Below are 24,190 nucleotides of genomic sequence, written 5' to 3' on the forward strand. Positions count from 1 at the left end.
TTATTTCAGTTAATTCTCCACCCTGAAGACTCAGAGAAGCTTGCATTCAAGGAGAGGAGGACATAGCAAAAACCACTTTCATTGTCTCCATTTCCCCCTTCCCAACTAGTCTGGGAGACACCAGTAGGAAAAGAGCAGGCAGTCCAAGGTGGGAGGCAGCAGCAGATGCTCCTCATTATAGCAGGCAGGGCAAAATGAAGAGATTTTGGCTATAGCTTGAAAATGTTGGTAGCAGAGTTATATAATTTGCTTGCTTCTTCTAATAAGCCTCTGAACTTGATTTTTTCCAGGAAGGCCCATGCTGCTCTCTGCTATTATGACTATGTAGTGCTAAATAGATCTGGAAGGTGCAGAAGTGATGTGATTCTTTCTGTGTTTCTTTCAGAAGATGGCATTCAAGCCACTACTGTCAAGCCAGCCACTTCTGCACTAACATCAGAAGCTGGTAAGGCTTCCAGTTTGCTGTTATCTGATGTTCTGAAGACCCTGTTGTCTTTCTAGCTGTCAGCTTTTCCAACTTCTGGAAGCAATCAGGTGAATTATTTCATACAGGGTGATCATAGAGCAATGTATTTCCCTGAATCTCTTCTGAAACTCTGTTGCAAAGAAAGGATTGAAGTGTCTTAGTATGGAGGCAGTTAATTTGAGCAGGCTACACTTTCTGTTTTAGCTGAAAACGGTTCTCTGAGTTCCTATGCTCTCAAGGAGTGGTTCAAGTGAGATCAGAGATTAATAAATTACCAAAGACTCCCAGTTCAAGAGGACTTAACAGAGAAAAACTGCTTCAGATGTTAAAAGCCTGCAATTGTGGTCTGCATCTTTGACTTTCACATTCCGTTCTCTTTATTGTGCAGATTTGTTATGAAAATGCATGAAAAATCAATATTGACCATATTTCAATCATGTGAACTCCTTTATTAGCCTGAATATTGAAGACTGCTGCATCTAATAAGTTATACATGTGGGAGAAGAAAACACGGACACAGTATTCTATTTTTTGATAACTGGGGATACTAATGAGTCTGCTGTGGAGCTGAAAGCACTGGGATTATGAAGTATGCACTTGAAGTGCTAGTAATGGAGGTGGATAAAGTGCAACCAGGTGAAATTTGCCTATATTATGTTTGTTACAGGAGAAGATTTAGACCTATTCAAATTGTGTTGCAGTTCTTTTATGCAGTTCTCAAAACCCCTGATGTTTATGTCTGTTCAAAATACACTTCATAAATGCCCAACACCTCACAGTGAACTAACTCTTTGAATGCTTCACTGAAATTTTTCTTGCAGCTTTTTGTCATGGAAGGGAAAGAAGTGTTGGTATTTATGCCACTATGAGAAGACCATTAGAAACCCAGTATGAGATTAAAGCAATTTGTGAATGTGGAACAAGGAGATCCATTCCTTGAGGCATTGCCATTCTAGGTGAACAGCCAGAAAACTGAGAGCAGAGGAAGAAAGTATATTTCATCAGTTCCAATGTGAACATTGCATTTAGAAGTACTTAAGTCATATGAGAGAAAACTTCATGGCGTGTAATGATTTATTCCTATTCTTTCACATATGCCACCATTAAAAATGCTAGAAGAGGTAGTATGTAGGTAGAGGTAGTAGTTGTCAGGTATTTAGTTGTGCCCCTGTAGCCAACTGTAGCTCTTCCTGACTGCATTAGATCACAGAATTGAAAGCTGGACTCTTAGACTGATTAGTTATGGAGTGTTTTAGTCCAGATTCCCTGTCTGAAATTCAGTAAGTCCATTCCTTTGAGCAAATGCCAAGGATACATGGGACCTGCAGTACACCACCTAGGCACAGCAAGACAAGGTGATTTAAACCTTGTATTGCTTTAGTGATGTTTGAGCAACTCTGCTCCCATGTCTCCATACCAGCAGTGGCTGGGAAGGGATCCCTGCTGCTTGCAGGAGTCCTTTCCCCTCCCCTTAGCCTCCAAGTCTCACTCCTCTTGAGGACACAGCTTAGGAGTCACCTTACAAAGGGCACAGAGTTCACCCCAAGGAATATCATTTGCTAGAGGATATTATTCATATCGTCCACAATGTCCTAAGCTTTATACACTCCAAAGAGGAGGGCCTGCTGGGTGCTCCTTTTTGCTCAGAAATCTGGGTACAGAGGAAGGTCTGGGAAAGCTGGTCAATGAAGACTCAAATGTGTCTCAAGGTGGGCAAGCAAAGGGAAAAATTGGCCAAAGACTAGCGGAGTTTGTTCCCCTTCAGCTCTTTACCTGTGATCTACAAGTTCTGTTCCCATGTGTCACTCACCCTTCTTTATGGAGATTTTACATCCCCCCTCCTGTTAAACAGGTATGCAGCAAAGTGCTGCTCAGAGGGGTAGTCCAGCAGCACAGGGAGCCCATCCATCCACACCAAGCTTTGTTCCCCTCACTTCTTCCCTTGGAAGTCAAGCCAAGCACTTCTGTATAACCCCCCAAGATCATGAGCCTCTCTTTTAGGGGCTGGCTGTAAGGTAAACTTGCTACCTTTCAGTAGGCAATTGCAGATTGTTCACAGGGCAACCCCCCCTCTGAAACCAATCATATGTACTTTGAATCCTCATTCAAAATGTGTGGGTAATAAAGCTCTGTGAGGGCCTGTTACTGAGACACACAAAGCAGCTACACACAGATAAGAGGTTTTACAGAGCAGAGGTTCCTCCGATGTGGCTCAAAGCTGAGTCCAGGCTGAGAGAGAGCCTATTTGTTTTATTTCTTACTTTTTATACATTTGTGGGTCTAGCAGAAGATTGGCTTTTAGAGTTTTCACTTCTCAAGCCAACTGGCCAGACCAGCCATCAGTTACAATTGTTTTCAGGTTAGAAATATGCAAACAAAGGACAGAGAATGAAAAACAAAGGATTTGTTTATGTTACATCTGTGGGAAAAAGGTAGAACTGCTTTTAATATTGTACAGTAATTAAAAAGATCTGACTCCATTTATGAAAATTCAAAAAGCTATAAAAAACTCAGAAAAACTGAAGTAACAAGGGCCAGCCTTTAAACAGAATTTCACTGCCTTGGTAAGAGAACATGGCTAGAGGAATGTGATGTTTACTTAGGCAAAATAAGTCCACAATGATGTGAATGCCTTTCTTGCAGCAGTGGAATCTGTGACTTCGACAATTTCACTAACAACGACATTGACAGCGCCAGCGCAGACAAAAGCTGCAGTCGGAGCTACAAATGAAACCACCACAAGCAGTAAGTGAAAAATCTCCAAGTTAATTGATGCTGTCCTAGTGGTCATTGAGGAAATGTAGCAGTGCTTCTTGGTTTGGGAATTTAGTTTACATGGAGTGTACTCTTTGGTGAAACCATACAGGTGTGTGCAGGAGCTTCCTTCTGGTCAGGCTTAAAGGGAGCTCTAAGCTACACCTCCAGCTGCATGATCACAGCCTTGTCTGCAGTGGGGTGACCCACCTGTGGGACAGGGGGTGGCTTTCCCTGCAGTCAGTGGGGCCCTGCCCCTGTTGATCTTGAATTTCAATTAAATAGCCTTTTGATAATTTAAAATTAATCTGCAAGCAGGTCAGTAGGTGTGTTTTATGTTTGTTTACAAAACTGAAGATACGAATTTAACGTCTTTCCTGTGTTAGGCCCCACGTCTTCTTCACCTAATGCTACGTCACAAACAACGCAGGGTACAACAAAACAACCACCAACAGCGACTTCAGCAGCAAATACAAGTCTCAGCACAACAAACAGTAAGTGATGACTTTATTGAGCTATTTCTGAGTCTTTCTATGCTATATTTCTGTAAAATTCTGCGAAACAGTAATAGGAGGTCAAAAAGAATAGTTTGGTGGTTTGGGGAAGCAGAGCTATTCATCCTACCATCCTGTCTTTAATGATGCTTGCCCTGGAATCCTCCACAAAGAATATTGTACCTTTAGTTTGTAATGGAGGTGATCTGAAGCCATTACACAGGACATTCATCTCCCTTTAACTGGGAGAGATATATTTGGAAGGGTTTAAATTTTTTACTTCCTTCTTTGTTTGGCTTTCTTTTTTCCATAAGTGTGAAATAAATTATTTTATGTGATCAGAATGGTGTCAGAACAACATCCCTTTGTTTCTTATTTTTATATATGTTACAACACCACGCTTATTATGTTTCATATTATTGCGAATCATAGTACTGAAAGAGAGGTGGTACTAATTACTCTGCATCAATCTAAGGAGATACTTTTATTTCACATAAATCTTCAGAATAGCATGTATTGGCCTGGAATATCAGATTGGATTTTAGGGGGAAAAAAAATTGAAAAAACCCTCAAAAACAAACAAAAACCCTAAACAAACAAAATCCACCCACAAAACCTCCAAACAAAAACCCAACCAAAGAAAAAATCAAACCCACATACCCAGCAAGTAGTTGGGTTAATTCTAAAAAGTATAATAACCTCCCAAAGGAAGTCAGTAAACTTAAGATGGAATTCAGTCTCCCTTGTCTGTGATATGCACTGTAAATATTTGCTCCAGTCTTCTGATGAACCAGTGCTTTGGAGCACTCAATTTTTTTATTTTTAATTGACTAAAAAATTAAAATAAATACTCCAGATATTTACCTCAGCAGTCAGTGATACACCAATGCACTCAGAATTGACGTTTAGAGCATACTGAACCGTTACAAATTATTCTCTTCCCTTGGCTTATTTGCCTGAAAAGGTACTCCCGTGAAGCAGTCTGCATGCTTTTTTTGTGCAAATTTTCCTTTAAAGCCACCCCTCGTGGACCCAAGCCTGCCAAGTTTCCTGGAGAACTATTCCCCTCTCGCTTCACGGTTTCATTTTCTACTGCTGCAGCTTCCCTGCTGTGTGTTGTGTAAGGAGTGGGCTGATTCTAAGCCCAAAATCTTTGAGGTTTTGGCTTGGCTTTTAAATGCCGCTGTCTGTGATTCAGAATACACACAGCCTGGCCAATGCACGAGCTGCTCAAAGTGACACCAAAGGCCCCAAAGGATCTCCTAAAACTTGCAAGTGTGGCACTGCAGGCCTGTCAGAAGCCCACAGCACGGCACGTTGCATTACGGATGTAATTCCTGCTCCTTTCAGTTTGGCAGAGGCTCCTGGCTTGTGGCTACCGGGGCAGCACAGCCACCTGGAAATAAACCTTGGTGACAGGTAGAGCTCCCAGCAGGGGAAGGAAAGCTAATGAGGAAAGGCATGTCTGCCAGTGCAGCTTAGCTCCAGCCGCTGCTCCGAGCTGAAAAACTGGTGCTGGAGGTGTGATGGGACTGGGCAAGGAGCTTTCAGCAACGTGCTTCCTTTCCATTCCTCTTGCATTCTTTCCCCGGCAGCTAGAGTTCAGTCCCAGGCTGCTTGTTTTGTGATTTGGGTTTGGGTGTAAAATTCCTCATTTAAGCTAAGCCCTCCCTGCCACACTTGTGATAAAAAAATTCTTGGTGAATTAACCTAAAACCCTAAACCCAGGGTTTTCCTGCTTCTCAATCCCCTTCATAAGAAGGAAGACTGGGACAGCGTGTCCAGGACATTTGAAATGCCCGGCATTAAAAAAATTGTATCATCTTTTAATGCAAAACTAGTACTTGGAAATATCTGTATATGAAACCCAATTTTAGTGGGTTTTCTAAGACAAAATTTTGGTCTGCATTTCAAGAAAATCACAGCCTTGGCTTCAGCAGAAAGGAGTGGGATGGGGCACAAGGTGTTGGCGTTGGGACAAGATGCAGCACTCTGTGTGTGACCAGCCTCGCAGAAAACCCTCAGACCCCTCGGCCCCCATCCGGCTGCTGGCGGCAGCCATCCCCGGGTCTCCACCGCAGCACGGGCACGGCAGGGTGTCCCCGGCTCCATTCACTGCATCCTCCCAGCCCCTGCCGCCACCCCCGGCAGCAGCGCCGGGCTGCGAGAGCTGCACTCCGTGCAGCCAGCCCAGGCACAGCATCGCTCCTGCTCTCGGAACGGACAGGAGAGGAAAGCTGGCTGCTCTCTCTTTCTTTTTCACTAGCTCTCTTTTATCCCCCCTTTTTGCACCGGCTCTGTGAAACTGAGGCAGAAATTGGTGGCGCCTTTATTTCAAAATTTACTTTATTTCAAGATTTTCTTTACCTTGCTTGAAAATTTATTTTTGCTACACCTGATTTTTAATGAAAAGCAGGCACCTCTGTTGTTTTGTAATAGAAGTCATCCTTTTTTCTGCTTCGATTCCTGCAAAAAGCTTCAGTAAACCATTGCATTCACACAACTGAGATTTGACAGGGCTTCCTGTCTCTGCTGCAGTTTCTGTGGCTGCTGTCACCTTTTATTATAGATTCAGGAAAAGCCCCCCATGCTCCATACACTGAAATCTAGCAAACATCTTTGTCCTTTATTTTTTTTCAGACTTCAGTCTTCTTTTCCTCTGCAGGCCACAAGTACAATCTCTCCTGCTGGCCTTCCTGACCTGTTTATTGTATTAGAAGCCAACATTAGACTGGTCTCCTTAGCCTTCTTATTTATCAATATAAGGTGTCAAATCCCAGAGCTCACATTAATCAATGACCATTAATCACCTTGCTTGTGCAGTTCAGGCCCTTAAAACAAGAATGTGTATGGTGTCACACACATGGTGTGTGTGTGGCATCTGCAATCAGGATTTCATATCCTGGGACACTTGAAGTTATCAGAGAGAATAACAAAAATTTCTGCTCTTCCTCCCTTGGACATGGAGCAAGCATCTTAGGTAAGATCAGTGTTCAAGATGTTATGGGATAAATAAAAGTAGATTTTTGACTGTTGTGTTTCTGTGTTATCTCATGCCACTTTCCTGGATGATATTATGGTGCAGTGCTGGATTAAATATTAAAAAGTGACAAAGGGAAACAGTGGAGGATTTTTTTTTTTTTTTTTAATCAAACTACTGGTAATTAAAAAGTAAGTTTTACTTCAGGAGCACTGCCAGAAAGCATTCTTGTAACAGATATTGCTCAATTTTCCTCAGTTTGTTAGCACATGCTACAGGTAAACTCTGTGTATAATTGGTTGCTGAGACATTTTATGCAGAGGGAAGTTTTAAAATCTGTATTTTAAAATACTTTGGGGTTTTGCATACCAGAAAACATAAAGCTGCAAGACAGCACATGCAATCAACTATGGATGTAAACATTAAAACTGACATCTGTTTGGTGACTTCCCTAGCCAATTTTCCTTCCTCTGCATGGGCAAAAATGTCATTGGGATTGCTACAATGGGATTTTTCAAGGCTTTTGTGCACTCATTAATGGAAATGGATTTTCAGGCTACTGATTATGGGGGCAAGGCCTGTATGTGTGTTAATGGTAAAAATACTAGCTCAAGGGAAAAGGTTTAGTGTTGCATTTAAAAAAGCTTTTGTTCTAGTATTTTAATGTGGTTTGGGTGGGGTTCATTTTACCCCTAAAAATGTTTCCTTGATTGATTTATTGGTCCAGAATGGTTTCAACACACGTAGAGATGTCTGTATCCTTCGCAGAGCACAGAGTATATGCAGGGTATTTGTGGGTCACTTGAAGCATCTTATAACATCAAAACGAATTATTTAAAGAAAATTTAAAGTACTGTCGGGAAATGCCAAAATGTATGTGGATTATACATAGGTAGAAAGTAGAGTAGAATACCGTGCTGAGATCAAGCGAGGATATGTGTCAAATTTCAGCTGGTTAAAGAAAATGAAGGGTTTTCAAAGCATAGGGAGTAAGGAAATTCCTGAAGCTCAGACAGCAGCAGGGCAGGTTCAGGTTCCCTGTTGTTGACTCTCCCTTGGCCAAATACGTGTTAACGCACTGCCATTTATCTTATCAAAACATCAGCAGGGAGAGCTGCATCGCCACCAGAGAGTCCTGCTGCTGCAGCAATCATCCCCGTTTGGACAGCTACTTTACACTCTGTACTGCTTTACCATTTTTATTCACGATCAGCTGTTGACAGCAAACCCGTGACCCGACGATGCGATCGCTTTTGCGGCAGCGGCCGCGGCGGCCGCCCTTGGGCGCTGTGCCGCTTTTCTGCGAGGCCGGGCCCGCCGCTGGCCGCGGGCTGAGGCGAGGCGCGATGACCGACTGCAGCCGCGTGTCGGGGGCCGGCGGGGCCGGGTCACCGCAGCCGGGCCCCGCGCTGTCTGCTGCCGCCGAGCCCGGAGCGGAGCCCGCCGAGGTTGGAGTTACGGGATGTGCCGACAAGGCGCGGCTCTGGCGCGCGTTCTGCGCTCTTGGGTACGCGAGCGGGGGCTGGGCACGGGTGCTTCTGTTCCCGCAGGCTTTTGGTGCGGAAGCTGTCTCATCTGCTGCGTGTGCTGGCGGTAGAGCCTGTGCTGTGCATTAGGAGTGAGGGGCTTGGATGCTGCTTGAAAAGCTGCTTCAAAGCCACAAGTCGGCAGAGAATTGGGTTGCTAGGATTTAGTCTTGCAGCGGAATTAAGGGAGCCTTACCCGCCAGGGCGCATTTTCCGTCTTGGAAGTGGTGAAAACTGGCAGGCGGATTTTTGCCCCGTAGCACATCTACTTTACCCCTTGACGCGGGGAGCACTGAGCCTGTTCTGGCAAAATAAATGCGGCAAGCTTTATGCCGAGCCCTAGATAAAGGTGTAAGTCATACCTGGTGCTACCTGGGTCGCTGGGAGAATCTCACCCAGGCTAAATTAAAAAAATAAAATAAACTGGAAATGCCAGCATCCCTCCCCTCCCGATCCCCTGCCAAGGCATATCCAGAGCACAGCCCGTGTTCCTGAGAACAATCTGTTCTCACAGCTCCCAAACACAAGAGGAGCACCCGGGGCTGGGTTGCTGCCAGGGCTGATAGGCTGTGTGGAATGAGTGATCCCCATGGGAAAACAGCCCTCTGTGGGGGTACAGGGTAACTGGCTGCCTCACTCCTCCTCCCTCCCACACACCTGATTGTTTTGCAGTGTTCACAAAGCATATTTGTGTTTGAGTGTCCCTGCGCTGTTTTTCTGACTTACTTTTCATTTTCCCATGTAATCCTTTACTAACTTATGACAAGGGGGCCACAAGATGATTGCTGTTGCTGCTACAAGCCTCTGCATCTTATAGGGAGAGGGTGGTACCTCACTTTGCAGGGTTTTCCCCCATTTTTAAAAATCGTTCTCAGATTAAAATTCAACATATAAAATTTGAGTTTGAAGCCACAACAATAAGAATCAAATATTGAAAAAGTTTGCTTCCAAAGGTTGATTCAAAGCTTTCATTAAGAGAATGTAGGAATAGTTAACATTCTCAGATCCTTGCACTATGCCGTAGTAAAAAATGAGGTAGAGGGGATTTTACACTCCTCTCTACTGCAGGTTAGACTTGTATATTGAAGAGGTACAACGCTGAAGTTTGTGAAGGAAGCTGACATTCTTGAAATTCTGCTTCTCATCACTAGAATCCCAGTGAAAGTTTTAGGCACTTAAGTTATTTTGCATAATTTTCATGCTTCAACCTTGAAAGACACCATCCTTGGCTGCCCAGCTTCTCTCAGTTTCCAGAATTATATGAATCCCCTGACTCCAGTGGCTTCAGCTCACTCTTTCTTAGCTTATTTTGAAGCTTGCCTTTCTAAGGTACTGCACTTAATGAAAAAGAGGGGAAGGAAAAGGCCAAGTTAAAGGTTTGTAGTTTTAGAAGAGGGAGCTTTGAGTTCTTTGAGGGACCAAACTGGTAATCAGTTTCTAGATAAAGTGAGTGATGAGGCATTCCTCAAGATTTACATATTGCGTGTGTGTGATGTTTCTCGCTGACTGAAACATGTCTTATAGTTGTTTTAGTTCCAGTGTTTAAAATTCATGTGAAGAGGCACTGAAAACAGTTTACAGCTCAGTCGCCTCTCTGATTTATATCAGACAGGAAGTATAAGGTTACTCTTGGGCACCCCTATGTTTTATTCAGTAGGCACTCTCTTGCCTGTTGTTCTTCTGAGGTTTGAGTACAGACGCGAGAATTATGGGCAGTGCTGGAATATCTTAAATTATTTCTGGTCATTCAGTGACCTTCAGTTCCATGGGCTCAGGTCATGTCCTGCACCATTGTCTCGGCCTCACCTTAGGCTGCAAATCTTGTGACACAATAGCCTTGATCTCCTGTTGACTGAGTGAGAGGAGAAATAAGGCTATTTATTTTTCATACATTAATATTCAGGGATATGTTATTTCGTAGGCCTTAACGGCACAGGAAATTAAACAATTAACAGAATGAAACCATTAACTCTTTGCTTAATTACAATCCTTAAACTTTATACAGTATCACATTATGTGACAGTTGTAACTGAAGCTTGATTGATTGATTGATTTTAAAATGATGGAAAATATAGAGGGCAGCAAGTTGAGCTTCTCTCTTCTGCTCATGTTGCCCTTGGTGCAACACTGTTCTAGGGTCCCAATTTAGAGCTCTGGGTTGTCTGCTGGCACAGATATGAGGCTGTTTCTCTTGCTACAATGTGCTTTGAAGGTGCCTCAGCTATGCCAGTAGTAACAATTCCATAGGGGTGGTTTGTTCCTTGAGTTACCAGTTGCCAGAACACATAGTGCTTTCTTACCTTAAGTCTTTTTTATGATGCTCAGAGCATTTATCTGAGGGATGGTCCAGGATCTAAGACAACGCCTGTGCAGGTGCCTCTTACCTGAACATCTCTCTCATTTCCAGCTACACAAGCAAATGGAACACAATTGGTACAAAATGAGAATTTGAGTGCTGCACCTACTACGGGACTGTCTTTTTCTTCTACCGTCACTCCAGAAAGAAACACTTCTGCTTCTGGAACCTCAGGTAAGTCTTAAAAACATACACTTTCTCTACACAAGCGGGAAAAAGGATGCAAATAATTTTGAGTCTTTTCTTCATTTGCTGTGCATTGTTCTGGAATGAGGACCACATCTCCTTATTCATGCAGGGTGCTCTGTGTCCATGTCATCTAGCCCTGAAGTTATGTTGAGTAATGGCTGAACTTCCAAACTAATGGCTCAACTTCCGTTGAGATACATGGTGTCATTACAGGAGGATATAAATTGCAAGTGATAATAGTAATCTTCACATATGCTGTGTGAGATCTTTGCGTAGCATTGACTGTCAGAGGAGGTCATCAAGATAAATTCCCTGGCTGCAAGGCAGAGGAGACAATGGAGAAAACAGCTATAATTTTTGCAGTTATTAAAAAAGTGGAGAGAAATTTAATGCACATTACCAATTAAATTATGTTGCTCAAAGTACAGCATGGTTGCATGCAAGGTCAAAAATACATTAATTCTTCCCAACTCCAGTCTATTTTTATTGTTTTTCTGGGTGTATTTCGGTGTATGCATTCACTTAGAAACACTGTGGTGAATGCAGATGCCAGGTCATATGAATAATCATTTGTTATGCTTCTAGTTGGCTTACCTTTCCTAGGTTTTGAAGACCCAGTTATTCAGGTCTCCTTGAGGTCTCTTGGGCCTTCACTTCATTTAGTACTAACTCCTAGTTACATGTGTGTAAATCCAACAAGGACACTGTTTGCATATCCCTATTATTAATAGTAATGCTTAACATCCCCCAAGGGATACAAGACTCTTTTTGCAACCCCTGGATTATGTTTGTAGGAGATAAGCACGTGTGTGTACTGTGATTTTTCCTCATAAAGGATAGGATGGGATATAAAAGTGGAGCAATATCATATGCCCACTATGCACTGAAATGCTGGGAAGCATGCAAAAACGATTATAAGCATTTTAAGGAATTTAAAGTCAACTCAAGGCCACTGATTCAGAGAGAAGCCTTTGCAATTATTTCAATAAGCCCATTTCCCATAATGTATATCTTGTGACCTGTGGTTACTTGACTTTCCTGTCAGGTTTCATGTCTTTTGGCAAATACAGGCATAGTACGGAAACCACACTATTGCTATACTGCAATAAAACAGTAAATTACAACATTTTTAATTAAAAGGTCTCTCACTCAGGTATATTCTCCAGGTTAATATTCAATTGTAATGCATATCTGACTGTGCATCATGTGTATTGAATTACCTACTATGCTGTGTATGCAATTACATTTTACATTTAAAACTTGTCAAGAAAGTTTTACAACCTTCCTGGGGTTTGTTTGCAAAAGTCATCATCTTACTCAGCTTACTCTGCTGTAAAACCAGTAAATCTTCTTGAGTTCAGAGACTACCCAAGAAGCCAGAACTATAATTGCCTGACTGAGACAGAAAGAACCCATCTATCCAGGGGCAGTCAGTCTAGGTATCATTGGCATAGCCAGTGCTCCAAGTTCTCATAAAACTGCCATTTCAAAATCACTTCTGCCCACACCAGGATTTCCACACTATCACCTTTCCTGTCTCCTCACAGCACCAGCTCTTTGCTTCTTTCTTGAAGCTTGTGTATACAAGAAATCCCTTTTCTCACCCTGATGTGTTAGATAGCCTATCCCAAATGGTTAGGCCTTAGAGCACTCTTGCTCCCTTATTCTAAGTGCGTGTTAAAAAAAGAAAAAATGTCTTGGCTCCTTCTAAGCAGATTTCTTCTCAGATTTCTTTCTGTGCAATTGCTCATGCCCAGGGGAAGCCATATGCTGCACCCTAATATCTTTAAGGCAGTGCAAGTGTGAAGCCAGTTGTTTCATCCTGTGCTGAGACTAGAGGAAATGCCACCTCTCATACTGCCATTAGATTATTTATTTCTAGGTCTCCAGAATTTTGCATTCAGGGGCTGGATGCCTTTTGTTCTCCAGAGCAGGGGCTGGTGTGTTCCAGGGCTGCAGCCCTTGGGGGCGTACAATAGCTTGCAAGCTGGAAGTATCTGAGTCACATCTTCTGCATGGGAGCTCAGAGGAAGAATTAATGTGAAATGGATCCAGACCAGAACATTTCTATTTGGTATACCCAACCAAAATAATCCAGCTGGCTAAATATGTTTAGTTTTGAGACCATTTTCCATTTTTTTTTTTTTTTTTAATGCCATTTTGGTGAAAGTTTCCTTTCTTGATGCAGAAAAAGAAGAAAGCACATTTTGCAGAGAAATTTCCAATCAGCCATATCAAAAGATCAGGGTGTGGGAGGAGTGCTACAGAGAGCTGGAGAGCGACTGAGATGAGTGGGGGAGCCTGGGAAAGAATGTGTAGGAACATCAGAGAACAGTACTGCTGTATTAAAGGAGAGAGATAGAAAGCATCAGCCACAGAGGAGGTGCTGCATAGTGCTCACCCAGGCTAGAGGAGGCAGTAAGGGCTGTTTTTAGCAAAGAGGGCATCCTGAATGCGTGCCGTTGACACATGCACTTCTTTAACTTTGGCTGTCATGTAGAACATACCTCCCACTCCTTCTCCACCTCCACAGAGGATTGCTTGCTAATATTTATTTTTTTCCTTTTGTTTAATTAATGAAAAATTGGAGATTAGAGTCTAAATACATCTGAGAAACTGCAAGTATTGTGGCTTTTTATTCTGTGATCTAAACAACAAAAAAATCCATAAAGCAGTATGAGCTTAAGTTCACCCAGCAGGGTGGAAAGATTAAATGATCTATTATAATAAACTGTCAGATGAATCAACCTGTTTCATCTATTGATATCTTTATTGCATTCCTCCAATTATAAATCCTACTCACTTGATTCACAGAAGGCAACTCCCTAAGAAAAATTTTTATGAGTAAGACTAGTAGGGTTTGACTCTTTCTGTACACAAACTGCAGGAACTCTGGGTAGTGATATTAGATAAAAATTACCCACTGTATCTTCAGCTCCTTCACAAGGAGAGAGACACAAAATCAGAAGTTTCTGGGAGATGGATAACAGAAAAAGCCTCAGTTAACAGTATTACAGGCCTTTGGTGTGGTCAAGGCAAGAAAGGCTTTTTCAAGTTTTTAATTTTGCTTTGATTTATATTGTGGTATATCCCCTCTGAGTAATCAGCCAAATGTATTCATTTGTTTTGCCAGTGAGCACAGTTGGATGTGGCCGCACTCCAAAAACCAGAAGTAGCAAACTGCAGGGTATCCAGGCTGCTTAGGTAGCGGCTGTTGGAGAATAGAGTGGGGAGAATTTAGTTATTGGTCTCTTTCTCCATCTGTCGAGCTTCTCACCAGTGCTGAACTGACTCAGGCAGGCAATTTCAAATCAAACCATGGTCATGAGCCAAATTTTTCATGCTTGTCCTCCTTACCGCACAAGGAGGAACCCAGCACAGCTAGTGTTGCACACCTCACTTTTCATGATGAATCTGGAAATCTTCCCAGATTATTTATGCAGAGCATCTTTCTTGCAGCCCCAAAGGAGGTAGGAAGCTCTGTACAGGCAGCTAGAGGAAACTACAGCAACTGTTACCAAGTGAAATGCTGCTTTTCCTTCTCTTTCTGGAGAACAGCATCCAGTGAGGCTGCACCAAAAAGGGCACTGGATGGTTGTTTAGAAAACACAAACTGAAAGCACCTACTGAATCACTCTGATAAGCACGGCTTTGTTTGCATGGCAGGACTGAGCAATCTCTGAACAGAGGGTGAACCAGTGCCTTGCATACTGGAGACAGGGAGAGAGAGGAAGGCATGAGGTTTTCCAATTTAATTTTTCATGCTCTGGCAAAACCTGGGTGAGATACCTTCCGGAAAGATGCTGGTAGTTTTATTGCGTATAGGTGTGTGCAGTTGGTAAAAAATAACAGAGGCCCAGAAATACAGGGCAGGTGGCTGCTGTCACGTTTCCTCCCTGGGATCATTTCTGCTGTCTGGGTTTATTGAAGAGGCGAGGTCTGGCCAGGACAGCTGCATGGCTTTTGGTTGTGCCAGTAGGTACTGAAGCGCATGTCCCCCAGCCCTTCCTGTTTGCAGAGACTTAAGTCACCTGCATTCAGGTTTGAAAACCATTAAGTCTTTGAGGTGAACTTGGGTATCAGTCTTGGGCTTTATATACTTTTTTCAATTTATTTATTTATTTTTATTTGAGCCAAGAGGCTTCGACTTGTTTGTAAGAGTGAATGTAAAGGAAAATGTTCAATTATGTTATAATGCTGGATCTTGTTCAAAGGAAAATTCCACAGACTTGAGAGACAATGTTCAAAGTGACTTAAAAAAATATTGACCTATTTGTAAAATTTGACAGTCTTCTGCCTTTCTTCAAGAATATGAACACACAGGGCCTTACAGTTTGCTAGTTTGCCCACATACTGCGTGATCACATGGTATTTTTATCATGGCATCCCACACCTTATAAGCTGAAGGAAAAGCAGTATTCTGGTAATAAGCAGTCGTATCATATTTGGATGTTTCCTTAATGCCAGGTGTATGTCCTCCCGCATTCTGTACTGCGTGTTGTTCTTTTGACAAGTGGTTTATTAACTTCTAAAGGCTTTTGCTTGGTTTTGTTGGTAACGTTGCCCAAACATGCTATAAACATTGCTTAATGATTCATCACAGAGATCCTCTTAGAGCACAGTGATATTGCTGTTTGCAGATGGATTGATGAGATGACAAAAAGCTTAGGAAAACAGTCTCCTCTGCATTCTAGGAAGCCAGGGTGAGGTAACTGTATGCATTCAGGATACTTAGTGTTACAAATATTTAATATGTTCAAGAAGAACTCTTACTGTTGACTTTTAAGTACTTAGCTTTTCAACCTAAACATACTTTTCATGGACGTTTGTGATTAGAATGCAGTTTAAGTTTCATCGCATGTACCATTAGCAAAAGCAGTTATTTGCACCCCGGCGGCTGAAGTGATCCATGGTTTTAATTGTGTGTAGAGAGAAGGAAAAACAAGAGCAGCATTCTGGTTTTCAAAGAGTATGTTCACAGCAATAGAACAACGTGTGTTACAGCTCTGCTGGTAGGAGCTGCCTTTGTGCAAAGCACCAGTCCACAGCACAGAAAGTGTAGTGAGTGTAAAAGAGTGGATTTGTGCTCCCTGGGGAAACTTGTTTAGAGGAGCACTGCGACCTGGGCAGTCAGGGAACAGGCTTAATGCTGCCTGGAGTTACAGCTGCCTTCATGATGTTGCCTTTGTGATCCCCTACCCTGACACAGCTGAGACACAGAGGACACAGTCACACTAATTTCCAAGCCTGCTACAGTCTAGACACGCAGGAACAGCAACACGCTAACAAAACAAAAAATATGTTGTGCACCAAAAACTTGTGAAGTAGCTGGGGGAAGCTGACACTAGAGCCAGTCAGCATTGTGGCCAGTGCTCTGTAAGGTCAGTTTCTTCCTCATTACCAGTGCCTCTTGCTTCTGCTGCTTGGCAGTCTGCTAGCCACAAGCACCAAGACAATAAACAAAGATTTCTTTTTAAAGGGTCTTGTGACTCCTTAGGATGTCTCAATTAGTTTCTTTTATTAAGACACTTACTTGTTAGCTAAATGTCAGCTATTCACTCCCAGGCACTTTTTCGCTTTTGGAAGTAGTTTTTAAGGAATGTATCGATTAATTCAGGATTTTCCTCTCTTGAGCAGAATAACAACCTAGTACAGGCTGGGCTTCGGATTCTGCTCCCATCTCTAAGAGATGGCTGGAGACTTCTACAGCTCAGACTTTCTGAGCTTGGGAACAGTGTTAGCATGTCACTGCTGAGGCAGCATTTGTTGTGGTGGTTACTGAGCATGTTCCTATCCTCTGCCAGTTTGCATGATGTGAAGACTCTGGACATCTAGAACAGATATTAACAAGCCTATTCTTTCTGTTTCATTGCAGGCCTTCCCATGAGCTCTCCAACAAATTCAACAAGTAAGAGCGATAGAAGAGGTTGGTCTATGCACACGGATGAAAAAGGCTGGTGTGGGGTGGGAGAAGGGCAGCCTGAGAAAAGGAAATGTTCAGGGAGCAAGAAGGATCTGGGGAATAATGTACCTAAAACACAGTACAGAGCAGCGGAAGGGTGATGTTCAGCTTGTAGCATTGAGTAATTTTGCTGTGATTTCAACTGAATACCATGTTGGACTAGCAGCTACTGGAAAGAAAACAGGGTGGGACCACAGAAAAAAATCAGGCCTGGCATATTACATGATGCAATGGGAAGCTGTTATAAATAGAGTGTTTACCAAGGAGCTCGTTCTTGTCAGTGGCTCTTGTTCCTCGTCCTGTAGTGAGAAGCAGCAAGTCCCAGAGTAAGGCAAGTTTCCTGTGCTAATGAACCTGTATTGTCCTATTTTCCTTTCTCTGGGATTATCAGGAAACAGTCTCTTCTGCACTGGTCCCTGCAGTTCTTGCTGCTGCTGCCTGCAAAATCTTGGCCCTCCTGTTACCACAGTGGATGTATTTCTCCAATTCATTTTTGTTCTGATCCCAGATTATTCCATAGCTGGAAAATACTTTCCAGACCCAGACAAACTAGGCTGGAGGGGCTGACTTGTGAGAAACTTTAATGAAAGAAGTGGGGAAATGAACTTAAGGTTTTAGTTCCTTACTCTGTTTTATTCAGTGAAGTTTCTTTTCAGCTGTCATATTTCATATTGATGGTCACAAGTAGTCAAAATGCTAACCAAAGGATTTTGCTTTCTTTCATTACTTACATCTTGGTCAATTAACAGATAACCGGGGGAGAAACAAAAACAACAACAACAAAAAAAACACAGTGGATTTCAGTCCTCAATTTTTCTCCTGAGGAGAGACACACATCTCCTGCACAAATGCTGGGATACGCATTCCTGTTTTTCAGTGCGGTTTCTTTCTGTTGACATTTCCAGTCAGTATCCAGGGTAACTCATTGCTGTGATAATTGCCTGCTTGCCCTGTATATCATGTAGTATACCAGATAAGGTAACAAAAAGGCAGTAGTATTTCCTTGGGAAATCTGAAAGCAATCACATGGAATTAAGAATGCATAGGAATTATTTTAGTCACTTGATGATGGCTCAGTTTCCAACCTTACATTATCACCCCTCAGCAGACAGGCAGCAAGGGAAAGAGAACTTCTGCTTTAAAGAAACAGTGACTTTTCAGAGATAAAGTCTTGGACAATTATTGTTTCCTGCACAATAGCATCATGATGTTTCAGCTATGTCTGCATTGTTTAGGCACCACACAAGCATTTAGTAAGTGATCATTTTTCTCCAGGAGGCTTCTGTCTATGTCCAGACAAATGAAGGTAGAAGAGTGGGGAAGAAGGAAAGAAAACAATCACCAAAACATTTTTTAATGGCAGTCATGAGTTTAGAATCAGTTTTGCAAGGAAGAGGAATTCCTACACAGTTGGGACAAACAAACCAAACTAACTCCATGGATTAGAGTTACAAGTACTGCCTACATAAAAGTTTCTGTAAAAATAGGGACATATCTTCCAGAGACTTAGCAGAACAAAATTATATTCTAGACCCTAAAATGACACTAGGACATTGGTTTCAATAACTTAATTAATTTCATAACTTCCACCCTACAATTTGAGCCCTCTTTTGTTCTTGGAAAGAGGAACCATGCAGTCCTACCGGTGTGGATTGCGAATAGGTACTTGACCAACAAAACCTCAGTGGCTGATACCATGTTCTCACTACTTATAAATGTAGCTGTAACCTCTGCTAGGACCTTTTTTGAACAGATCACCTTACCCAGACACCTTTGTTTAAGAGCCACTTCTGGTGTTTAGCCAGGCAATGGAAATGCTTGACCTTGCATCACGTCTGTCCAGCCAGTCGGCTCCTTCAGTGGCAGTGAGCACTTGTCTGCTCAAGCCTCCATCCAATATGGAACGCAATCTCATGTGCTATATAGTGTACCTAGGGAAATGCCAATGTTTGCATTTTCTGTTTCCTCTCTGGAAGTTCAGTGATTGTTTTTTCATAGGCTGTATGCAGCAAGGTAATAAATATTTTGCGTTGTTGATACCTGACTCAAATTCAGATGAAGACCGGAAGGTAGAAATGCATTCCCTTAAACCCAGCCTTACAAAATGTCCCAGAGGCTCACAACATTGCTCTCTCCAAATGGGGCAGAGAGCAGGCACAGTCCTCTATAACAACAGTCAAGAAACTTGCTATCTACTAATATTGCAACTCCTCGGACTTCTTCATCTACTATTAGCACTATTTTTTTTTTAATTAGCAGTGAAATACTTTGGTCTTTCTTCTCTTGGAGACAAGTCCAATTTCCATGCTCTTTCTTGTTTATTTGCTTGATAAAAATTCTCTAGTAATGTTGAAGAGTACGACAACCTCCTAAAAGTGAAAAAGTTTGTAGCTCCTAACCTGTAAGTGGACAAGCAGAGGATCCTAGGGAAATCTGCACCCATGCAAAGTGTATGTTTCTTTAGGCCATGTCAGGTAAATTTTTTCACTGCTCTTGCCAAGTTATCCAAGTATTATTGAGAAGAAATATAGATGTGAAGCACCAAGTGAATCTTCAGAACTCTGGGGACAGAAATTATTTTGGGAGGGTAATTTTTCAGAGGGAGTTGTTTGGGGAATTCTGACAGTATGTGTTTACCTGAAAGGCACTATTTCTTTTGCAGAGCCAACTTCTGAAAGTCCTAAAAACAGTTCTGGAAACCAGACTCAGACAGGGAGTGATATCAGCTATTCTAGTAAGTGTTCCTCCTTAATTGTCCAGCTTAGGAGTTTTCTGTTGATCAGTTTTGCTTTTGATGAGTCATTGGAGTAGCAGACAAATGAAAACGGCAGTTTTATTTCTGGCCTTACCAGACTTAGGCCCTATTACAAACCAAATTTAAATGGTGGTTATAAAACTCCTCTCAAAGAGAAACAGAGCTCAATAAGTTGACACCGCTCTCACTGCAGAGCAGCACAATTATTCCCAAGGACTCAATCAAAGTGGTAAAATTGAAAAATAAACCAAAAAAAAAAGAGTTATCCCCTGTTAGAGAAGACACAAGGGAACATACGAAAAAGTTGCTCATATACATTTTGTACGTATTATATGAATGCATTGTTGTGGATGTCTGATATGAATATATTACTCATATTGCCGTGGGAGAGAAGGTCTAGGAGGCAGTCTTCTGCAGACTCTTTAAGCACCTGATATTTGCGTGACGCACGCTACTTAATCTTCCATTTCAATATTATGCATCTCTGGGATAGGAGTGTTGCTGCAGCTTTGCTGTTTCCTACCCAGAGTACTGACTAAGCAAAATATGTTTGATGTTTTCCCACTGTATACTGTCTCCCTCTAGTCCCATAGATGCACAGACACATCTGTGTGAATATTAAACATTAATTGCATCCAGAGCCATTGAATGCAGCCTCCCCCTGACACAGGGCTGAGGCCAGCAGGCAGGAGAGTGCCTGCTGAATTTGAATGTGGCCGGTTGCTGCCAGAGAAACGAAAAAGAGGGAGAAGCTGGGCTTATATACTTCCCAGGGAAAGCTTCTCTTCATTACATAATTCTTTCCTTTTTTTGGTTCTTGGCTGGGAAACACCTGTCAGGAAATGGCAGATGGTGGGAAATAATAAAAGGAAAGAAATGTCCTCATTTTAAAAGGAGATCTTGCATTTTCTATCCCTGGTTGTAAGCGCCGTGGAGAATATTACTGAATTATGTAATTCCTTGGTGTCTTTCTGGGTGCACAATGTTAAAAGCAACATAATCGCTTCAGTTGCTGAATTTCAGACAGGGCTGCATTTTTTGGTTTGGTTTTTTTTGGTTTTGGTTTCTATTCCGCCCCCCCCCCCCCCCCAAAAAAAAAAAAAAAAAAAAAAAACAGAGGAAAAAATAAATTGCATGTTTAAAAAATTTATTTCTGGAGCACGACTTTATCACAAAAACTTTGGAGGCCATCAACACTGGGGTTGAATGATGAGTGTTTTCATCAAAATTATGGTGGGCCCAGTGGAGCAGGTGCTGAAACCTTGTTCTTTTATTGAAAAATGGGTGAAACCAGTTCCACAGGGCAGCATGAGTGTCAGGGAAGGAGTAAGGCTTGTGGGAGAATGAAGAAGCCTAAGTCTTCCCTCCACAAAGCATCCAAGCCTGAGGCTCAGTGGTTGTAGGAAGAATAACAGGAGCAGTAGGTTACCCTCTCCAGAGAAATGGGTAATGTTTGGTGAAGTGGAGCTGGAAGCACCTCTCACCTCAGTGTGTGCAAGTACACAGAAGCAATGTAAGTCAAAGGCAGCAGTTAAAATTATGTTCTCCCTCTTTTGCAGATGTTATCTTGCCAATTGTCATCACCCTGATAGTCATTACCCTCCTTGTCTTCTCACTGGTGGCTTTGTACAAAATGTGCCAGAAGAAAACTCCAGGTATTTGGTTTGCTTTCTCTGCAAAAGGGGGGAGGGGGGTGGGGAGGGGAGAAGTCAATGTGCTTTTTACTAATAAAAGATCTCTTTTGGATTACCTTAACCACCACTGTTGTGGTAGTCTAATGGGAAAACTTTTTGTATTTTGTGTTTTGCCTATATTGGGAAACTAGCACTTCATTTTCAAAATCAGTGGGAAGACCAGTGTGAGCAAAAATTATTTTTGGAGAATATATAATGCTGTAAAGCTTTTTGTTCATGCTTTTGCAGCTACAAAGATCTAACAAACACCTGTGCTAACACAATCAATCAGATCGAAATAGTGAAAACTAAGTTCGAAGTTGTTCAACAAAATCACTTTATTTTATCTTTCTTCTAAATACAGGCAAAGAAATATCAGTGTTTTATTTTGGGATATACCTGATACATACATACACACACATGTACATGATGCATGAGTAAAATTTTCCAGTAACAGTATAATATGCATGGAGCAAAATCCCTGAGCAAACAGTATTTTCAGAAATAGTCATTTTGACAGAGCAGCTAAAGTCTCTATTTCTTTGCTGTCCATTAAATACTTAAGATAATGGATTATAGCTCCATCAAAGTCCATTTGCCAAATGTTTCAGGGTTGCCCAAGTAGGCCACAGGTAAGTGTAAATTTCCATTAAGTGAAAACCCAGATCTGAATCCAGACTGTGGTTTTTCTGTCCCTGTGAGCTGGCATGAGTTAGGAGACTTGTGCAGAACTGTGAAATCACCAGGCCTTGGAAATACAAAATCACAACAGGGTGTTGAAGCTGTAAACCAAGACAAACAGTGTGTCACAACCAATTTAGCCAATGACATGGAAAAACAGACACAGATAAACAGAGGAAGGTGTGATCCTCACTTAGGAAGTTACTAAATATTCAGAGTCAAGAGATAAAGATGTAAAATTAAGAACATTTCCTTACCAGCCTACTGATGCACAAATGTCATCAGGCACTGTATTAGCAAATTCATTTGGAAGATAGGGTAGATATCTGTAGTGCTTCCTGTAGGATTTGCTCAGATCTATCCACTGCACTTCCCCGGTGCTTGGTGCCATGGAGTTGGCTCCACATCTCTGATGTAACCCCCTGGCCCCTTCCATCTGCCCACACTTACACATAAGCATAAAATACATTCAGCATATGATTCATTTAGGGGACAAACCTGTTCCTCATCAGCAGGGATGACAAACTCTGTTTCTCAGACATCATGCCAGGCTGTACCCCCAGGGGGTACACTCTTGTTCCCTCAGTCCCCTTACCCTGTATCTCTTAGCTCAGTTGTTGTATACTCGTGAACACGCTCACATCCTCTCTGCCAGATACCCAGGGACCTGGGAGCTGCAGGAAAAATGTGCTTCTGTTGTGCTCTTGGACAAGTTGAATGTCATTCTCCCTGATTTCCAGAAGCGTCGGTACAAGCAACATCAGTTCATTTCCATAGATGACCGGAAAAATAAAAATTACTGTTCAAGCTGGTTGATTGTGTTTATGAACTTAATGCAATACTGCAAAATCGCAACTGAGCCTTCTGCCAGCAACTGCAATAGCCATGTCTAAATGTTTGGGGTTTGAATTCCAGCAATCAAAATGATATTAACTTTTTTTCTTCTTCCAGAGAGACAAGAGAATGGCGCTGAACAGTAGGTTGAATCCTTTTCATTGCTTTGAGCTCTATCACAGGACGCTTGTAAATATAGTAGATTTTGCATAGGATTTTCTTTGATCTTCCTCTGTTTAAACATAGTAATCAATTGCCACCCCAAAGAGAAATATCCTGTTGAAAGTGCTGCACTTGCAGTTATTGTAGACCTCATTGCATGATAAGCAGCTGTTTCAGCATGGATAGAAATGTGGTGACTCTCAACTATTTTGCAATTGATCCTTTTGAAATGGATAAACAGCTTATGCTGTGCCACGGGAATCATTGGCACAGTCTTTTTTCTTTTTTTTTTTCACTTTTTGCCCCATTGATCCCTCTCCTCTACCCCCACATCTTTTCCCACCACCCTTCTTTTGTTCATGTGTTCATGTTTTCTCTCTTTTTAGTGTGTTTCCTTTTTATTCTGGATTATTTTTATATATATTTCTTTTGTTCCCCATTATATCATGTTCCTCTGTCCCATCTTGTTTCCACTACACCATTTGCATAGCCTCCATTGAAACAGCAGTGGCATAAGGAGTGTGAGTGAAGAGAAACTGAGAAAGATCCATTGGAAGATACAAACTAAAGACCATTGAGCCTGGCAGTGGCTGCTTGTACGACCAAAAGCAACATTTAGTCTGCTGATTTACTTGGTAGCCCTGATTTCCTGGACATCTGAAGTGCTCCTTCTTTGCAATTCAACATGGCTAAAAGGCTTGCATTGACAGAAAAATTCTACTCCTTTTCCCCTAGATGTACCTCTTCTGTGAAGTCCTAGATTAAACCTGGAGTTATGAAACTTGATTTATTACATGTTTTAAGAGAAAGGTATTTTCAGAGATGTTGGTATAAGGTATTTTGTACCACATGACCCCATGCAAAGCCCATTTTAAGCCTGCCAGTTTAGACTGGAGTAGATGCTGCCTCCTCAGGACCATAATCTTAGAATTTTGTTTGGACGACCAATATGTGTGCTGACTGCTTAAATGTTTTCTGACTTCAACAGGGCCCAGTCAGATAGAGAAGGAGTCAAACTTCTTTCTGTGAAGACAACTTCTCCTGAGACTGGTGAGTGTTTCCTTTGTGTGTGTGTCTGCTTCCTTCTCTGAGCTCAGAGAAGAGCAGTTTTTGGGATGTCATTTGCAATAACAAACCCATCTTCAGTTCCTGTCAGGTTAAAGTCACTGCAAACAATTCCTCTACAGAGCAAATCCCCAGACTGTGATCCTGTAGAGCTGCAGTCAGCTCTGTACTGTGTGCTGTCAGTATTTGGGAATGAGAAGCATGGTGGGTTTTGGAAAATATTTTATTTAAATCATTGATGGTAAGCGATCTAGCTAGGGATGTTCAGGAATAACAGTGATCGTGGTATTTAT

The 24,190-nt window shown here is 42.0% G+C and overlaps 1 protein-coding gene across 2 annotated transcripts in view; it reads left to right on the forward strand.

The window, feature by feature from the left end:
* The window catches only part of EMCN (endomucin), a 53,122-nt gene that overhangs the window by 15,956 nt on the left and 12,976 nt on the right, over positions 1-24,190 (forward strand). Inside the window, exons 2-10 of one of the 2 annotated variants that reach the window (XM_040065465.2) lie at positions 386-445; positions 3,110-3,211; positions 3,607-3,714; positions 10,628-10,750; positions 16,641-16,673; positions 19,390-19,461; positions 21,042-21,137; positions 22,788-22,812; positions 23,821-23,882. In XM_040065465.2, coding sequence (XP_039921399.1) covers positions 386-445; positions 3,110-3,211; positions 3,607-3,714; positions 10,628-10,750; positions 16,641-16,673; positions 19,390-19,461; positions 21,042-21,137; positions 22,788-22,812; positions 23,821-23,882 — 681 coding nt within the window. The remainder of the gene's footprint in view (positions 1-385; positions 446-3,109; positions 3,212-3,606; positions 3,715-10,627; positions 10,751-16,640; positions 16,674-19,389; positions 19,462-21,041; positions 21,138-22,787; positions 22,813-23,820; positions 23,883-24,190) is intronic. The other variant, XM_040065466.2, reaches the window with a different exon arrangement.

The sequence above is a fragment of the Hirundo rustica genome, chromosome 5, assembly GCF_015227805.2.
Source record: "Hirundo rustica isolate bHirRus1 chromosome 5, bHirRus1.pri.v3, whole genome shotgun sequence".
Lineage (NCBI taxonomy): Eukaryota > Metazoa > Chordata > Aves > Passeriformes > Hirundinidae > Hirundo > Hirundo rustica.